The following is a 19,535-nucleotide window of genomic DNA, read 5'->3' as shown; positions in this document are numbered from 1 at the left end:
TCACGTAATGTAAGCGGAAAGTCTTATGACATGAAAAACCAACGAAAGCTTCTTACATTTTTGCGAAATAAAAGATGAAACTGCATTATGACTAGAGGAAGGAAATACTCAGTGAATTAGATGAAAAGGGACTCTTATTAATTAAATGTCATGGTCAGGGATATGAAGGTTATGCCAATATGTCAGCCGTATACCAAGGTGTCAAAATGAGAATTTACAAAGACAAAGAACTGCAAACTATGTGCATTATGCAGCACGTAATTTAAATCTAGTACTTTTATTACAAGTTGTTTTATGTCGCACTGACACAGATAGGTCTTGTGGCGACAATGGGATAGGAAATGGCTAGGAATGGGAAGGAAGCAGCCATGGCCTTAATTAAGGTACAGCCCCAGTATTTGCCTGGTATGAATATGGGAAACCACGCAAAACCACCTTCAGGGCTGCCGACAGTGGGGTCGAACCCACTCTCTCGGATGCAAGTTCACGGCTGTGCGCCCTAACCGCATGGCCAACTCACCCAGTCATATCTGGTACTTACTGATGCTACATGTGGAATTTAAGAAGGTAGGTCATATATATATTTTTTTTTTTAAATTGGCTTTACATTGCGCCGAGACAGATATGTCTCATGGCAACTATGGGATAAGAAAGGGCTGGGAATTGCAAGGAAGTGGCCATGGCCTTAATTGAGGTACAGCCCTATTATTTGCCTGGTGTGAAAATGGGAAACCACAAAAAACCATCTTCAGGGCTGCCAACATTGGGGTTCAAACCCATTATCTCCCAAATGCAAGCTCACAGCTGCGTGCCCCTAACCGTATGGTCAACTCGCTTGGTTTAAGAGACAGTGGAAATATTGTATCTTTTCTTCTGTCGGAGTATAAAAAAGTGGGAAATTTTAGTATATCTTCTTATATCTTAAAAAACTATTCCCAACGTGTTGGTCTTCAGGATAGCAGTCTATTACAGCCCTGCGTAATGCTTATGTCGATATACTTAAGGCACTGTCAAAAATAATATTGATATCTATGAAAAGAAAAACCAATTAGAGAAATTTAAATTCATTGTTCAGATAGGTTGCAAACAAAGATTTTAGAATAAACTAATTTAGTATCACAAATATTATAATTAGAATTAGAAATTACAATTAGAAAATGTAGAACTCGATAAAACGTGTTCTCTTATTCAGAATGCAGCTGAATAACTTGTTACCAAAATAAATTTGAAGAAGCAATGTCATTCGCTACATTTCTGGCAAAGAGGTATGGTGGCATTCCACCACAATTTGAAAATAAAAGTATCTGAAAAGTGAAAAAAGAAAATTTTGATAAACTGTGTCAGGATGAGCAGCTAGTAGATCAAACAATATACTTCAGAACCACTGTTTTTAATGGCTGTTTGGACATTATTGTAGCCCAATTAAAAACCAGATTTGAGGGTATGCATAATGTTAACCACTTATTCAAAATTATCTTCCCAAAATTCTTAAGTTCTGCTTCTGAAGAAAAGATTCACAATGCAGGAATGATAAAGATTCATTTAGTGAATTACCAGACCAGGTACAGTAGAACTAGGTTAATTCAAACTTCTATAATTCAAAATCTTCTTTAATTCAAATATTTTGCTTGGTCCCTAACAGTTTGTACATAAAGGATCTTAAAAGTCACGGGTAATGTAAATTTTATTTTGGCTAATTCTATTTTTTTTTACCTCAACGATACAGCACAGTATTGTATTTCACAACTTATGTTTTTTTAACAATAGGCTAGACTGGCTGTTAAAATTAGATGAAAAGTGTCGCAAAGAAAAACGGAAGATTACTCTCTTTATTGACAACTGCACTGCTCACAACGGCATTCTGCCTTCGGAAAACGTTACATCTGTTGTTCAGCCCATGGACCAGAGTATAATAAAAAGTCTGAAACACTTCTACAGATGATTGTTGGTTGAAAATATTCTCATAGAGGACTGTAACGCTCTTAAAATTAAACTTGACATTCTCCAAACCTCAAGAAGATGTAAGCAGGCATGGGATCAGGTGATAGCTGAAACAATCACAAACTGTTTCAAGGAAGCTGATTTCTTGATAAAAGACAATGACAGTGCCGACGTGGTTGTGGATGAAGCCATGCCTTCGGTTGACGGTTGGGAGGAAATCGTGTCTGTTCCTATCTCCTTTGAAGAATTCCTCAATGATGATGAAGATGTCGCTGTGTGTGGCAAGCTCACCGGCGCGGACATAATCTCCGAGGTAATCAGCAACTTCCACCAAGCTGGAGATGAGGGCGTCAATTCTTTAGAGGACCAGGAACAACTGATCCCGAGTGCAGCTGAGGCATCCAATTACGTCCATCAACTTGGGTTATATTTTGAAAATAATAACAATGTAAGTGATTCTATTTTTCAGTCACTAAATCATACAGATTCATACATCATGGGCGAGAGAATTAAATCAAGAAAGCAAGCCATGATCTCTGACTTTTTTAACAAAGAGCAAATGTGGTTTCTAATGGAGTTAGACTAACGCGTACAGTATTCTCAGTACCTACCTAATGTCAATAAACTAAATACTGTACTGTGCCCATAAACAGATAAAATAGATTGTAAAATATGTATGTATACACCAATAATGTCTAAGATGAAATTTTTTTAAAAAATCTAATGTTGGAGTTATTTTTGTAACCTTTTTGTTTATTTTGAATTTGAGGATGATTAGAATATTTTAACAGTCCTTTGAGGTTCGAATTATTCAAGTTCCACTGTAGTAGGTTTCAGAAATATTAAAAAAAAAGAAATAGCCTCATGAACCTCTGTAGCTGACTTAAAGCTATTAGTAATAGAGAATTCAACCATAGCTGCTAGTATTTCATATTTATGCATACTGGGTGAGTTGGCCATGCGGTTTAGGGCGCGCAGCTGTGAGCTTGCATCCGGGAGATAGTGAATTTGAATTGTTGGTAGCCCCAAAGATGGTTTTCTGTGGTTTCCCATTTTCACATCAGGGGAATGCTGCGGCTGTACCTTAATTAAGGCCACAGCCACTTCCTTCCCACTCCTAAGCCTTTCCTATCCCATCATCACCAAAAGACCTATCTGAGTCGGTGCGATGTAAAACAAATTGTAATAATAGATTTATGCACAGCTTTTTTCCTTTTTCCAACTATTTCTGTTACTGTTTTTCGCTCTGAACTGTCACTTTCAAAGTTGTATCTTATAACGTGTAAAGAACTATTTACAAAATTCTAGACAAGGCTCAGTGAACTCAGTACCGAATGCCAGCGAAATCATCAATACCTTCATATCACAGAAGGCATGGTCCATTTTCACTAAAGTTCAGTCTGAGTGCAACGAACAGCAGTTAGAAGTACCACATATGTTTATTGATACTAAATTTCAATCACTATAATATATCATTATGTTTATTTGAGTGCTCAGTCCAAAGCCTGGTTGGATTCTCAATCAGACATATTAAGCCAGGAGTTTCTTCAAGACAGGGTGGCCATTTCCTGTTGTCTGCTCCTTATATTCACTGCTTGGCAATATGAGGCAGGTATGACCCCATTCCAAACTTTCCAGTCTATCTTAAATTTGTTATGGAGCCAGGAATCGAACCTGGAATCTCATAGTTGGCAGTTCAGCAATTTAGCCATTACACCACGGAGGCAGTCAAATAAAATCTGTTTAATATTTTTTAATAATCTTACAATAGTGAATAATTCCTTTTTTATATAACTTGACAATATATTGCATGACTTCTACATGCTGTTATTAAGTTTATATTAGTTATTCAAAGGTTTTATATTTTATTTGAGAGGGCCTAAATTTTATTTTTGCAGGAAGGCCGGTTACCACATTTATTACACCTCTGTTGAGAGTAGAGTTCAGGTGGCAAAATTCTTTGTAGAGGTATCATAGGATACACAAGAAAACATAGAATCAGAAATAAAGAGATTAGAAAAAGTTTCAAAACTACAGGACAGGATAGAAATAGTATGGATATGGTGGAGGGTTTGGAAGTTTGTGACCTAAAGAAGTCCAAAATATGCAAGCAAATATGCCCTGAAACTAGCTAAATATGACCTAAAAAACTATATAACATGAATTTTAGGAATGGGTAGCAATTATCAGAGTCTTACTAACATTAAATGTCTTAAGTAACCAAACGTGATCAGCGATAATACACCAGACAGATTTAATCATACAAACTGACAGAGAGCTACAGTACGTTAAAACTTTCAACATTCAGTATCGTAGCTTTGGCGTGCAGTTCCCACTCAGTTTTCCTTAAAAACCAAAAAACAAAGTCTTAACATGCTTTATGGTACCTGTCGATGTAAGTTAGAAGACTCTACCTAACAGGAAGTTTATTGAGTTCATTGCCATACGTACCACTTAGTCCTCTTCTCTGCCAGCATTTCATATCATGACCATGTGCATTCTCAGGCTGCTGAAAAGAAATCTCCTTCGAAGATCGCTCAGTACTTTTTTGTACTGGCAGGAGCTTCTATCTCACATCATGTCACAGGAGCGTATTTAAACATAGTCAGTTCTCTGCAGGTCATCTTCACCTAAACCAGATCCACTATCCTCTAGAATGGCACTAATTCTGCACGTTGTTGTGTAGGCCTATCCCCCATTTACACTCAGTACCTCACTGAGTTTGTTCTTCACCATAACAGACACTGTACCTCTTGCTTGTTCTACCTTGGATACCACATCATTTACTTTTCCCAAACTCTCACGTAATTCAAAACTAGCAGTTTCTAGGCGAAAAGTCGTTTTCGACAGATCTCTATAATTTGAAGTAATATATACTAATTTTCCCAACAAATAATTGGAAAACAGTTCCTGTGCAGTTTATATTAGTGATGCTTCACTACTGTCAAAAGCAGAAACTATTTCTCACACAGTTTCATAGTGTTCACAGTAGTACTCCACTGCGATAAGCCATGTTCCCCATTGGGTCAGCACTAGCTGAGGAGGAAGAGGAAGCGAAGGTGTGTGATCCTTGAAATTTGTCACCCTCAGTGAAGCTTTCAAAAACATTTTTTAAATGTTTGTTATTAACCGGTCAACATTAGGAAACTTCTGCCATATTTCTTCAGCAACTCTGTGCACACCATGTGCAAAACACATTAAATGGGCCATCTTTTAGGTAGTGTACCTTAAGTCCCCTTGCTGCTTTCACCATGATTCGTTTTCACAAGATTCATTTTCGCTTAACTTCACCATCCCACAAAAGCTTCATGGCATTATCATAAAGTACTGCAATTGTGGAATGGTCAGCCGACCAGCCGATTCAAGAGAAACGTGCCAATTATAACATTTGCAACATACCTCCTACAAACATCTGTAGTTTCGTCAACGGATACCCAGATGCTATTGTTGCCTACACTAATTCTAATTTTTTGAAGAGCGTCTTCATAACAGGAAGGCAAATATCTTTATCACAATGTTGCCTTGTCCGGGATTGACTGTGTTGTGTATTCAGTTGAGAATATTTGGAAGTGCTCGCTGTTCACTTTGTTAAGCAGAATATTGGTAGATACCAACATTTCGCACAAGTCTTTTAAGAAATCGGAAAGTTCGGTGGACAAAGATTTTGCTGTATCAAACAAATGAGCTTGCCTGCTCTGTTCAGAAGACTTTTGATTCGTGCAGCTTTTATGCTTAGTCGTAATGTAGTGTTGTTGCACGTTAAAGCGCTTTACCACCACCACCTTAACTTCACACTTTACAAAAAAAAGAATTATTCCATCAGTACTGAAGAGCTCTTCACCGAACTCTTTCACATAATTTGTAATTTTACACCTTCACTGCACTTCAATTTCAGCATGATGGGGTTCACTGCAATACTACAAGTGTGACCAATCTGTTAAAATTTGTTGATAGTGAAAGAGAAAGGGGCCTGTAACTGGACGTGTCAAGGAAGAACTGGGCGAGAGATAGCATGGAATTTTGTAATTTGATAATTGCTTCTGAGCTAAATTGTCACTTTCAATGAGCTCATGTGTATCGTATCACAATTTAACCTGTCAAGAAAGATGTGCTAAAAGATGTCCCTATAGCAGCTCTTTCTTAGAATCAGGTTTTCTAAACCTGCTATCTGTCTGTTCTGGGGAAAAGCACACGGATTAACAATAAATAAATCGAAAACTGTTACTATGTCTGTCAACAGGCAGAAGAAGAAAGGAAAAATAATGCTGGAAGGTACACAGCTGGAAACAGTAGACCAATATAAATATCTTGGGTGCATCATTTCAAGTGATATCAGAATACAGCATGAGATTAACAACCGCATTAAAAAATCAGCACAGTTTTACCATCAAGTTCGGAACCTCCTCTGGAACGAACAAGTTCCCTTAAGATCAAAGCAGATTCTATTCCAATCATACTTCACCCCCATAATAACACATGGCCTAGAAACCTGCACAACAACCCAACAAGTGGATAGCAAAGTATAAGCCGCAGAAATGAAGTTCCTACGAACTATGGTACAGAAGACAAAAAGGGACAGGGTAAGGAATGAAAGAATAAGGGAGGAAGCTGGTGTGTACCCATCCCTGAACGAAAAAGTGACAAGGGCCCGTTTGAAATGGTTTGGCCATGTCAAACGAATGGACGATAGAAGGACAGCAAAACAATGGCTACACAGTCATGGCCGGAAAACGACCAGTAGGAAGACCTAGGAAGAGATGGCTGGACCAAGTGAAAGAGGACATAGGAACAAGAGGAGTCAGCTGGGATGTCGTCTTGAGAGAAGAGTGGTACATGGACAGACAGAAGTGGAGAGTGCTTGTAAACCACACCCGGGCAACTGGAGTGGAAAATTGATGATGATGATGATGTGTATCATTTAGAAATCTTGTGACTGAAACTTGACACGGATAACACGCAATTTATTAATGATCAAAATATGACCAAAACAATAAAAAGGCCAAAATATGCATTTATATGCACATTCAAATTGCTTTAAGCGAGGTCACGGACCCGTCATTTACGCTTCTTGAACTTGATACAATACAAAGAGAAATCATTATGCAGTTCTCTTACGGAAGTAAGGAAGAAGTAGTTTGACAATTATCTTTCTAAAACTCATCTTTATTCCAAAAGGCGAAGCTTTATCTGACCCTGTAATAATTAAGAGGGGAATTCCTCAAGGCAGTATTATTGGCCCTTATTATTATTATTATTATATATATATCAATGATATGTGTAAAGAAGTGGAATCAGAGATAAGGCTTTTCGCAGATGATGTTATTCTGTACAGAGTAATAAATAAGTTACAAGATTGTGAGCGGGGGTGACGGCAGTGCGTCAGCCTCTCACCGCTGGATACCGTGGTTCAAATCCCGGTCAATCCATGTGAGATTTGTGCTGGACAAAGTGGAGGTACAGGAGGGACAGGTTTTTCTCCGGGTACTCCGGTTTTCCCTGTCATCTTTCATTCCAGCAACACTCTCCATTCTCATTACATAGCATCTATCAGTCATTAATAAAATCACTTTGGGAGTGGCGACCCCATCTTACTAATAGCCTATATATGATTCATTCATTTCATTCCTGACCCGGTCAATGACTGGAAAACAGGTTGTAGGTTTTCATTTTTCATTGTGAGCGGCTGCAGGGTGACCTCGATAGTGTTGTGAGATGGATGGTGGACAATGGTATGATGATAAACGGGGTTAAAAGTTAGATTGTGAGTTTCACAAATAGGAAAAGTCCTCTCAGTTTTAATTATTGCATTGATGGGGTGAAAGTTCCTTTTGGGGATCATTGTAAGTATCTAGGTATTAATATAAGAAAAGACCTTCATTGGGTAATCACATAAATATGACTGTTAATAAAGGGTACAGATCTCTGCACATGGTTATGAGGGTACTTAGGGGTTGTAGTAAGGATGTAAAGGAGAGGGCATATAAGTGTCTGGTAAGACCCCCAACTAGAGTATGGTTGCAGTGTATGGGACCCTCACCAGGATTACTTGATTCAAGAACTGGAAAAAATTCAAAGCAGCATGATTTGTTCTGGGTGATTTCCGACAAAAGAGTAGCGTTACAAAAATGTTGCAAAGTTTGAGGTGGGAAGACTTGGGAGAAAGGAGACGAGCTGCTCGATTAAATGGTATGTTACAAGTAACTATTCTCATTTTGGTTCCGTATTGAAGATGACGTATGTCTCAAATATTATTACAATATTTATAAGTCCGCAATACAATACAATACAATATTGTAACTTAGTAGCCAACCAGGCAAAATCCAAATTAAATAGGTTTATCAATCTTAAAATTAAAATATCCAAGTTGTTTAAAACTAAAATTGATAATGTATTGTATTGAACAGGTGGACTTATAAATATTGTAATAATATTTGAGACATAAATGGTATGTTCCGAGCTGTCAATGGAGAGATGGAGTGGGATGACATCAGTAGACGAATAAGTTTGAGTGGTGTCTTTAAAAGTCGGAAAGATCACAATATGAAGATAAAGTTGGAATTCAAGAGGACAAATTGGGCTAAATATTCGTTTATAGGAAGGGGAGTTAGGGATTGGAATAACTTACCAAGGGAAATGTTCAATAATTTTCCAATTTCTTTGTGATCATTTTTTAAGAAAAGGCTAGGAAAACAACAGATAGGGAATCTGCCACCTGGGCGACTGCCCTAAATGCAGATCAGTAGTGGTTGAGTGAAAATAAACTGTAAATTTCATTTCTTGCCAAAGGAACTAACTGGGTGTAAAATATTCTTGTGAATACATTCAAACTCAAACCTTAAGGTGGAATTATTTTCACTTTACAATCTATCCTGTGTTTTAAATTGTACTTGGGCAAACATAGAATTACCCCACTAATGTGCAGTTATGAAATTACATTTCAGAATGTAAATTTGGAGTACACTCTCCCCATTTTCAAGTACAGTATTATGATGAACGTAATTATTGTAATCCACTCTGGAATAATTGAGTGTTGTTTCCTTTCCCTAGCTTTCTGATTGAACATGTTTAGATGTTCTTGTTTATTGTTTTGCTGATAGATTCCTTTAATATATTTTTATTTAACCTATATACTGTATTAGATTTTAGGCAAGGGAATAATCACTTTTCTCTGTACTGGAAGCACATTAATCAACATATGCTATTTGTTCAATCAAAATATTATTTTTAGTAAAGAATTTCCATTGATCATAGCCTGTCGAATCTAGGTCTTGCATCTAATTAAATTAATGTAATCTTTTTTAGGATTTCATGTAAAGATTCTTTTGGTTCCCCTGGGCATGAAAACTTAGGTTATTGTAATTACTTAAGCTGTTAATCTATGAAGGCAGTTCAAAATATAATGCAACACATTTTTTCTAAAAGCAGGTTGGTTTTATTGAGAATTCAAATACACCATGTTATTCCCGAAACCTTTTGCTACAATACCCCATTTGTCAACATAATCTCCATTCAATGCTATTGCCTTACGCCACCGTAATGTGATGGCCTGTATGCCTGCATGGTACCACTCAACTGATCGATGTTGGAGCTGAAGTTATGCTGCATCGATATCTTACCCATCATCCATGTAGTGCTTCCCGTGGATTGCTACCTTCATTGGGCCAAACAGATGGAAGTCAGAAGATGCGAGATCCGGGCTGCAGGGTGGATGAGGAAGAACAGTCCACTGAAGTTTTGTGAGCTCCTGTTGGGTGCCCAGACTTGTGTGAGGTCTTGCGTTGTTGTGGAGAAAGCTCACCGTGCTTTTGTCCACTGCCAGGTCTCCATAGAGATTCTGCAAGTGCCTATGAATATCTGTGATGCCCTGGTTTTCTGCCAAAAGAAACTCAATAACTGCTCTCTGATTGGTACGCATCTCCATTACACATGCCATTTTGAAGGCTAGTTATAGCGCTGCCACCTGTCAGAAATTAAGGAAACTCTATGAGACGAAGCGGGAATATTCAGAGATGTCCCGAACAAAATTCCAATATCTTTAAACAGAAATTGGCCAAGAAATAAATGATGTTGCATTATATATCGAATGCCCCTTGTAAAAGTTTTTTTTCAATGATATGTAATGATTATACACAGTTTTTATAATTCTAAAAGCTTTTCATTAATGAATCTTGTGCTTTCATTGTTGTCTATTAATATATTATAAGCCCATTTCTTGTTGGAATTTTTTTTAACCACGTGCTATAAAACGATCTCTAGTTTTGAACAAGCCTATGAGGCCTTGCTAAATCTTGTCACACAATTATATTCTTATTCTAATCTGAGATGTTTTCACCTTGTGAGTTAGATGATAGAAATTATATTATTGTTAATGTTGATAAAATAATATACATGGTGTTAAAATTTTTCTTTCAATCTTTAATTTATACTCTCCTTTTCTCTAATTATATCCTCTTACTTATTTTTGATCTTGTTATCTCACGATTCATAGCACTCTCTAATATTTGGGACCTGTCACTTCCTGCACACCTATTTTAAGTTAGGTTTTGACCTAGCCTCCTTATTTACTTATTTCTGAATCAAAACTTAAACTTATGCTAAACTTGGTTATACCACTCATAGAAGTGTGTCTTAGTGATAATCAACATTGTAAATAAAGGGTATCTTAAGGTCTAGGTCTATGTATGGTAGTCCCTTTTGGATTTGTGGAGTATTTTGGTCAATAGTATGATGTTTTCCTTCTAGTATATGAATGTACATGCATTTCTCATGGTAGAGTGCAAGTGAAGGGTTCATCTTCATTCATTTTTTCAAACATCAGTTCCCCACTTGGTTTCACACTTCATAATATCATAGATGACTAAAAGAGGTCAGATAGGAAAAATTAAATGAAAATGTGGAAGCAAATCCAAACTCAGCTAGGGGACCTGTGATCACCAACCCATGCTCCCAGTTGAGAGGACTTGGCCCTCAGTTAACAAATCTTCAGACTCCCAGTACTTCTTTCCAATTCATTTCTTCCATTTGTGACACTGGAGATTCAAAATATGATGAAAATCAATTCACACAATTCAAGTTTAGACTTCAGTTGTCCATGAAATAACATTAGTATATTATTTAAATGTAGTTAAAAATTAAACTAACTGAGACCAATATTATTTTTTAATGGACAGACAAAACTCACCTCATCCAGATATAAAATAAAAAAAAAATATTGTGTCGATGCATAAGTTTGTGCGGTTCTTATATTTTATACTTTATTTTATTTTACTGTCACTGTCACACACTGTAACTCACAATCACTCAGTGATGTTTTCACCTTCATTCTCTATGACCTTCTGCCAATATTCAGGTAGCAGTTGAATGGCTCACCTGTAGACTTGTTTTGGTTTCCACTGTAAGAAATCTGTTAGCCATTGGTCAAGAGAAGCTTTGTCAGCAAACACTTGCCCCTGAATGTGGTTAGAAAGAGAGCGGAAAAGATGGAAATCTGAGGGGGCCAGGTCGGGAGAATACAGAGGATGAGGAAGAGGTTCCTAACCAAGTTTAGCAATCACACCTTTGGTCAATTGCGTTGTATGTGAATGAGTGTTATCATGGAGCAATAAGACTGGTTGTTGTCTTTGTCTTTTGTTGTCAATAGCAACGGCAAGCCGTCTTAGCTGGTCATTATACACAGCAGAGGTAATCGTTACATTTTTCGAAAGAAGTTAATGGTGAAGAATGTCATTTTTGTTTCACCAAATACACAACATGATTTTCTGTGGATGGGCACTATCCTTGGCACGGGGACTTGCTTTTTTTTGATGGGCTGAGCAACTCTTTCTACTTCTTCATGTTGACATACAGATACCATTTCTCGTCACTGCTGACAATGTTCGAAAGGAATGCTTCGTGCCTATCACAAGCCAACTGGTGCCGGGCAAGCAATGACGAACAGATGTTTACTTGTTGATTTTTGTTACTGTCACTTAGCACGTGTCGTACCCATATACTCAATTTCTGTACCGTACCCATCGAAAGCAAATGGCGCACAATAGTTGACTGATCACATTAAAAAACTTGCGCCATTTTCCACGTTATTTTATGAGGATTCTCATGAAGCAACTCATTCAAGCAATTTTCGTCAAAATCTGAAGGTCTTCCAGAACGTGGATCATCAGACAATTCAAACCGTCCTGCTAGAAAGCGGGAAAACCATTTTTGTGCTGTTCTTTCAGCAATTGCTCCATTCCTGCACACTTCAAAAATTGTTCCCGTAACTCCTGCTGCACTGGATCCTCGGTTAAACTCAAAGAGTAAAATGTGTTGGAAATGCTCACTTTTCTCAACTTGACATTCCATATCTGTTTGTCTCAAATATACACAATTAATACGTTCACAATCAAGAAAACCTGTGTTTCACAACACACAAACTCCAAACTCAGTTAAAACAATGGAATAATGATAAGCAATCCCTTCATGCTGCATTGTTGCCAACCCAAAAGAATAGGGTACCGCACAAAATTATGCATCGACCCTATAATAGGCATTATTTTCAAATAAAATTTCAAACTCACTAGCAGTTTCCCGCTGGCTCCGCCCGCATTGTACAAAGTATGGTGTTGTTCGTTACTATCCTCACAGATGTATTTGCAAGGTTTTGAATTTTAATATTATGTCAACAAAACACTTGAAAATACATCACACAAAGAAATTGAATTAAACTCTCCTTGGAACAACACTACGCGCTGAACTGTTAAAAAGTCCTTCAAAGATCTTCGGTCATGGAGACAAATGTACTCATAACTTTTCTCAGAATCTACCAATGTAAGTAGTTATTACCTCAAAAGAAAGTGCATGATCCACTGAGTGTTTTTAGACAAAAAGGAACTGCATACCTGAATCAGAACAAAGATATGATTGCTTCAAAGAGACAAAAAATTGAAAAAAATCAAATAATTTGGGGAAGGCTGAAGTTAAGTGATTTATAGTACCTGATGACAAATCTGTCCATGAATACCTTTCAGTTAAAAAAACAATGAAGGAAATCGACCGGATAGAATGGTCGGACTGACTGACTGACTTAAGTTTTCATAAATTTTTTAAAATATATAGATAAAAGAGGTTACAAGAAACTGACCTGAAGGTCTCCAAGAGCCTTCTGACATTTGGCGGAGGAAGAGCCGTGGTGGCGTTTTACGGTTGGCACTTGCAAGAGTTCTGTACAACACTTCCAGTTCATGAACTGATGGAAATTCTTTTGCATGTATATCCTTAGTGTTTGGAGACCAAGTCATCTGATCTCCATCTGTCGCAGAGTTTAGTTTCTGGAACAGAAATGTTTACTATTTAGTTCAAAATAAATTTAAGAAGAAATGATAAAGACAACAAATATTTATTTTTTTACTTCTTGATTTAATGAAGAACTTTATTTACCAAAGTTATTCCAGAAAATAGAGAGAACTGGATGACTTGTACAAAATTTTAATAAACCTGCCATATAAAGAAGATAGCAATGGTATGTCTATTTGGCTTTGCCTGTACAACTTCAAGTGTCAAAGGTAATAGAGAGAGAAATGGTAGTATAAAGATAGTTTAATTAATGGCGTGCAGCCTCTGAAGAGGCCTGACGCAGGTCTTTTGAGTTAATGCTGTATAGGTGATCTGCGTGTCAAAATGATAGTGATATGGACAAATTACTGTAGATTTGAATTGACCTACTGTCCAATCACTTCATTTCACCCTGCTTACTTTTACGGTAGGCAATTCCAATTTATCATACTTTGCATGTGATGGAAAGTTTCTACACTAACTTATATTTTTCAAAGAAAATCATTTTAAAAATATCTGTTCTTGCTTCCATTTTGAGTATTATTTTGGTTCTTGAGAGGTATTGTATTCTTCTTTTTTTTTTTTTTTTTTGCTAGTTGCTTTACGTCGCACCGACACACATAGGTCTTATGGCGACAATTTGGATTCTTCTTCTTCTTCATTGGCATTACTCCTGTCAGGCTGCAGGGTACCCTTCTACTGTAAATCTCACCCTCCACTTCACCTGATGGACGTACATCCTCCTGCAGACAATCCATCCATTGCTTTGTTGGATGTCCTGGAAGTTAACATATAAATTATAAACAGGAGAGGTTTCCACCTATTCAATACATAGTTATATTTACACTGTTATTTACATTACATGGGACTAGTTTCAACCCTACATGGGGTCATCATGAGCCATATTTAAAGATACACAATATATGATGGTTGAAACTAGTCCCATGTAATGTAAATAACGTTGTAAATATAACTATGTATTGAATAGGTGGAAACCTCTCCTGTTTATAATTTATATGTTATCTCAGTTCAATACGGACCAACAACATGAAGTTCATAACTCTTGATGGTCCTGGAAGTTGCCGTCAACTGTTTTGCAATTGATTCTTCATACTAGTACAGTCTCACCTCTCATCTTGACCAGTATTTGGGTGATCTTAAGGGTATTCCTACCATCTTCATGCCTTAGGTGGTCCAGCCATATAACGAGCGACCATCCATCTTGGCATCCTTAACTACATCATGAGAAGGATATCTGCTCTTGCCTCTTCGTCATAGTCCAACATTGCACCCCAACGAGTATGCAAACATTAATGACCAAATGATACATCTTAGGATTTAGGTATAGAGGAATCTTCTGGTTGCAAAGTACACCTGTAACTTCATGCCACTTCAACCATCCAGTACTAACTCTTGTTCGGGCATCCAGTGGCGTAACATTTTCAGCTTTCATGCAATAGCCAAGATACCTAAAATTGGAAGACTTCACCAGTCTGATATCATCAACTATGATTGAGCCATCATCTCATGTTGATATGTACAACACCTGCCAAAGAGATGTTAACTACAGTAAAAGAAAGCAAACTGGACACCAGTGGAAACCGAACACACAACTTTCGAAAGCTCCTGCTAAAGATATGTGGAGTATAGAACAAAAAGGCCAACCAGAAACCAGTGGAAACCGAACACCCAACTTTTGAAAGCTACTGATTGAATTACAGTGGCCTTGTTCTGTTAGCAAGGATCTATGCTACAGGTATGACAGTACGACCAGCACAACTGTAGAGTGTGCACTTGTTGCCTCCTCTAGGCGATTCTAATTAAGTCTTTAGCTTCCAAGACCTCACTGTACAAGATATGTTAGCATACCTTCACCATATGTACTGAATCTTAATTTTATTTATTTATTTATTTATTTATTTATTTATTTATTTATTTATTTATTTATTTATTTATTTATTTATTTATTTATTTATTTATTTTTGATGACATGTTCACTCCTGCTTACACAAAGAATGGTTAAACTCGCAAACACACTGAGCAAATAAATGAAAACAACCACTGTTTCAGAATAATTATAACAGACATCTCAAAAAAAGTTTACCAACTTATTGTATCTCACAAAACAATATGGAAAGCAAAATACCAACAGAGATTAGCGAGGTACACATGTACGATTTTATAACTGTTTTGTCAAATCTACAAAAACCTGACGACCTCATTCAAGAGCTTAAGTGCATCAAAACACGCTCTGCTACCAAAATGTTATGGAAAATATAAACACACACAAAGAAAAGATAGGTAAAATATCCTGATCCAAGGATGATTAAAGGTAATGTGAATAGACGGACACCAGGATGTGGAAGATGATGGGCTGCCCTGGCGGGAACGTGACTTTATAGGGCTTGTACTCTTGAATAAGACTATCAGGTTTTAAAAATATTGTTTATTAAACATAAAATTCCTTAATATCCTTCAAAAATTTGATGCTAAAACATACGTAGTTTAACTACATTAACAGAACAGAGTGCTTGACAGCACTTGCGAAATGATTTGAAGATATTATTTGTTGTTTATTCAAAATCATTGCCTGCCTTACATATAAGGTAGCAATGAGGCCTAGGATCAGAAAACAAATAGTGACAAATGCTGGGACCGCCGTGTGCACTAAACATTCTCAAGAACTGTTAAAAAATTCTTTTGTATAAAGTTTTATTTGTTTAAAAATTCATATTGATTGAAAAATCTTAATTACAGTGATGTTTTTAGGCCTATAAAAAACACTATGAACATTATGAAGAATATCTATATTGAATTTTTTTTGTGGTAAATGATATTTGTTTTAGGAAAACATGAACATTTAAGGACTAATTTTTCTGAAGATCTTGATGTGAAATTGTAGAGTTTATAGAATGTATTGTGTAATTGTGGTTTAAAATTTGAACTTGTGAGGCAGGGTGTACTGTCATGTGCAATTTTTAGGAGTATTTTTCCAGTAGTTTCCTGTCGTTTGCTGGTTCATCAGAAAGAATATCCTCGAAAAGCTTTCTGATAGGTTAGAATAACGACCGTTCCTATTGGTGAATATAAAGTCTGGAGTAGTAGCGGGCTTACCTGATTGGTTATTTGTGAGTTTGTCTATTTCCATCCTTTCACTCCTCTGCTGGTGCGAAGCTTGTTTGAGTGTCTTTAACATCTGACCAACCTAGTGAGTGGACGCGCTCGGCGTTCGTCCCCTCTAAGGGATGCCTGCCTCTAGGGTAAGCGTTATTATTCCTTCTTGAGTTTCGGCCTTTAATGTGTTTTATGTAACTTCTGTTAAAATGTAAATTACTATTCGTGCATCGGAGTTTACTCGTGACATTCTACATTTGCTAATTTGAACAAGAAAAGGACTTAGCTTTTCAGCTAGTCAGTAAAACTTGTTTTCGGAGGCAGTTCTCTTTTCTTGTTCGAGTATTGTATCTAAATGTAAACTTAACTTTTCTTTTCTGGATTAGCGATATTGTCAGTCCCATGTAAAATATGATTTTCCTCTGAGTTTGCCTCACGTAGTTCTGAATCAGCTTCTGTGTTCAGGTTCTAGGCTCTTACTATTCGAAGAGCTTGATTTTTCCATTGTTACCATTTTTTTTTTTTTTAAAGATTATTAGTATGTAAGTAGTATTCACTGGCACTTTGGTGTTTTTAAATTTTACCTACTACATTGCTTGGATTTGTTTTATTAATTGGATTTTGTAGATTATCTCTTGTGTTGAGCAGTAAAGAGTTTGAGGGTACTCGTCACTATCTCCTTTTCCCCATAACGCTATACTTTCCCATGGACCTCAATAGGGTTTCCACGCTACTTCGACATCCTTTCCGTAGTTGTCATTTTGATCGACCTGTAAGTTAAGTTACGTAACCTCGAGTATGTGTTTAAATTTCATATATTTTAGATCCATTATTGTCGCGTGTTTTTTTTTTCAAATAAATATTACATTAAGGTACAACCTTCAAAAAAGATAAAGAAAAAAAAAGAGAAGGAAAACAGTCAATTTGACAGCCGTGCTTGGAGGCACGTGAGGGTTGGTGGCCCTCAGAATCTGAGTGATGTTTCATGCACCAAATAAAGAATTTAAAATGTTAGAAACAAAGGTTAAACAGTAGCTAATTGCAAAACACAAGTAAGCTAACGGATATCAGGGGGATTCTAAAACCATGACCATGCTCTTTCTTCCATATAATGGAAATGTACCGTGAGGCGGCAGTATATCCATTTACAAACCTGTTTTAGAATTGAAGATTCCCTTATTGCATTGGGCTAGTCCCATTCTGTCGGAAACAGACAAACAAAGAATATTACAATTTACACGGGAAGGTTGCTTGTCTCCAAACAACAATGTGTCATAGTACTGAAAAGCACCTTTTTGATTAAATTAAATCAGCGAAGATGAGAGCCTGCCCTGTAAAATTCCTGCACGTAAAAAGGTTAACTTGAGTTATGTTAAATAAAATTTAAACCATCCCGTTACCCAGGCCGGAACTCCCCAGGTGGAGCAAGAGCTCGGAATGGACATGCCCACCTTGACAGAGAACCAAGATCAGAATCCAAGATGCTAACTCACGTCTTAGGATATAACCCCCCCCCCCCCCCAGTTTGTACATGGCATCCTTCCAAAACAACGGAACCAATCATCCACTCATGTGCGGAATTTCGCCAGGCAGCATTCGCGTCTTCTTAGATGAGGGTGAAACGTTCTCATACCTTCTGATATTGACCAGAAACACCAGAAACAAGGGTTCCTTCTGGCGCCAGCGAGATGTGAGAATGAAATAGCCAGGCTTGCCATAGGATGTTCAAACAGTCCCCATCACCCTTTTACTGCGCAGAACCAAGATTCCATTTTCTTTATAATAATGAACTGCAAAGATTCCCCTTTCACACACACGTAACCCCAACGATGCATTTTATAAACTGGCACATATGTAATGAAGATGGAGCCAACAAGGAGAGGCATGTGGCTGGAAAATGGATAGTGGGAAGACCAAGAACCCACTCAAAGGACATTATAAAGATGGACCTTATAGACTGGGGAAGGACACTAGAGTATGTCATTAACAACAAAACATATCTCAATAAGACACAGTGGCTCACCAATAATACCTGGGAAACTTGCACTGTAAAATGATGGAAAAATTAGCAATTTCTAGGAAAAATGTTCAGATAACAATAGGTACTGCACATAACTTACAAGTAATTGATAAAATTCCTCTTGTAACCACAATCCCTATTTTCTCATGTAATGCATTTTCACTGTACAGTCTGATAAGGATAATTTTGAGGCAAAACAATAATTCTTACCTCTAGAGATCCTCTCTGCTTTCCTATAGCTCCATCGAAAGACCTGCCAGAATGTTCAATAACAAGTCTATAACAAACCAACACAATAATCATTAATTATTTCAATTATTCCATAAATGCACATGGAGACACACAGAGAGAAAATAAGGTGGTATGATAAAAATTAAGTGGTTTGGAGGTTTGAATCAGAAGTATATCTTAATAGCTAAGGATAACAAAAATATGAATATAAATGTTCATAAAATAATAAATTGAGATTCTACTGAAAAAAAAAAAACATGCTATAGTAAAAGTTGATGATACTGATTCCAAGGCAAGTATCAATAAAATTATCCTGGTTGATCGGACCTGAACCAATATATTGTTTTGAAACATAAATTATTTCCTACAGTTAAAGAAATTTCAACTATCTTAAAACAAACAAACATACAAACTAACTAACTTCCGTTCATCCCAGTTATTTCTGGCATCACTAGAGCCAAGCAGGCTCATTTTGGTTTTGGCTGGGGGTTTAAGGCTGGATACCCTTCAAGACACCACATAATTTTTGAGATCACTCACTCACTCACTCACTCACTCACTCACTCACTCACTCACTCACTCACTCACTCACTCACTCACTCACTCACTCAGGCAAAAAATTAATCTGTATGTCTCCCATGAGAACATGAAGGACCAAAAGGATGCAGAAGCCAGAGCATGTGCAGTATTCACCATGGACCTTCAGGCAGTGAAGGTATGGTAGCTCTGTTTCTGAGGGCTAGTGCATTATATTACAAAACAAGGATTCCAGTACATAACTTTACTGTATAAAACTTAGAAACCCATGATATATCATGCTATTGGTTCCATGAAAGTCAAGTTGAGCTCGTGTCTTCAGTCTTTGCCTCTTGCATAATCGATATAATAAGCAAGCAGTTGGAAAAGGCATGAGTTCCTA

The 19,535-nt window shown here is 37.0% G+C and overlaps 1 protein-coding gene across 3 annotated transcripts in view; it reads right to left on the bottom strand.

The window, feature by feature from the left end:
• LOC136873763 (uncharacterized) overlaps nucleotides 1-19,535 on the bottom strand; it is a 304,007-nt gene that overhangs the window by 4,694 nt on the left and 279,778 nt on the right. For all 3 annotated transcript variants that reach the window (XM_067146955.2, XM_067146953.2, XM_067146954.2), the window contains 2 exons: nucleotides 18,596-18,662; nucleotides 13,061-13,247 (listed from right to left, as the gene is read on the bottom strand). In XM_067146955.2, coding sequence (XP_067003056.2) covers nucleotides 13,061-13,247; nucleotides 18,596-18,662 — 254 coding nt within the window. The remainder of the gene's footprint in view (nucleotides 1-13,060; nucleotides 13,248-18,595; nucleotides 18,663-19,535) is intronic.

The sequence above is a fragment of the Anabrus simplex genome, chromosome 5 (genome assembly GCF_040414725.1).
Source record: "Anabrus simplex isolate iqAnaSimp1 chromosome 5, ASM4041472v1, whole genome shotgun sequence".
Taxonomy (NCBI): Eukaryota; Metazoa; Arthropoda; class Insecta; order Orthoptera; family Tettigoniidae; genus Anabrus; species Anabrus simplex.
This window is presented reverse-complemented; position numbering and strand designations above follow the sequence as displayed.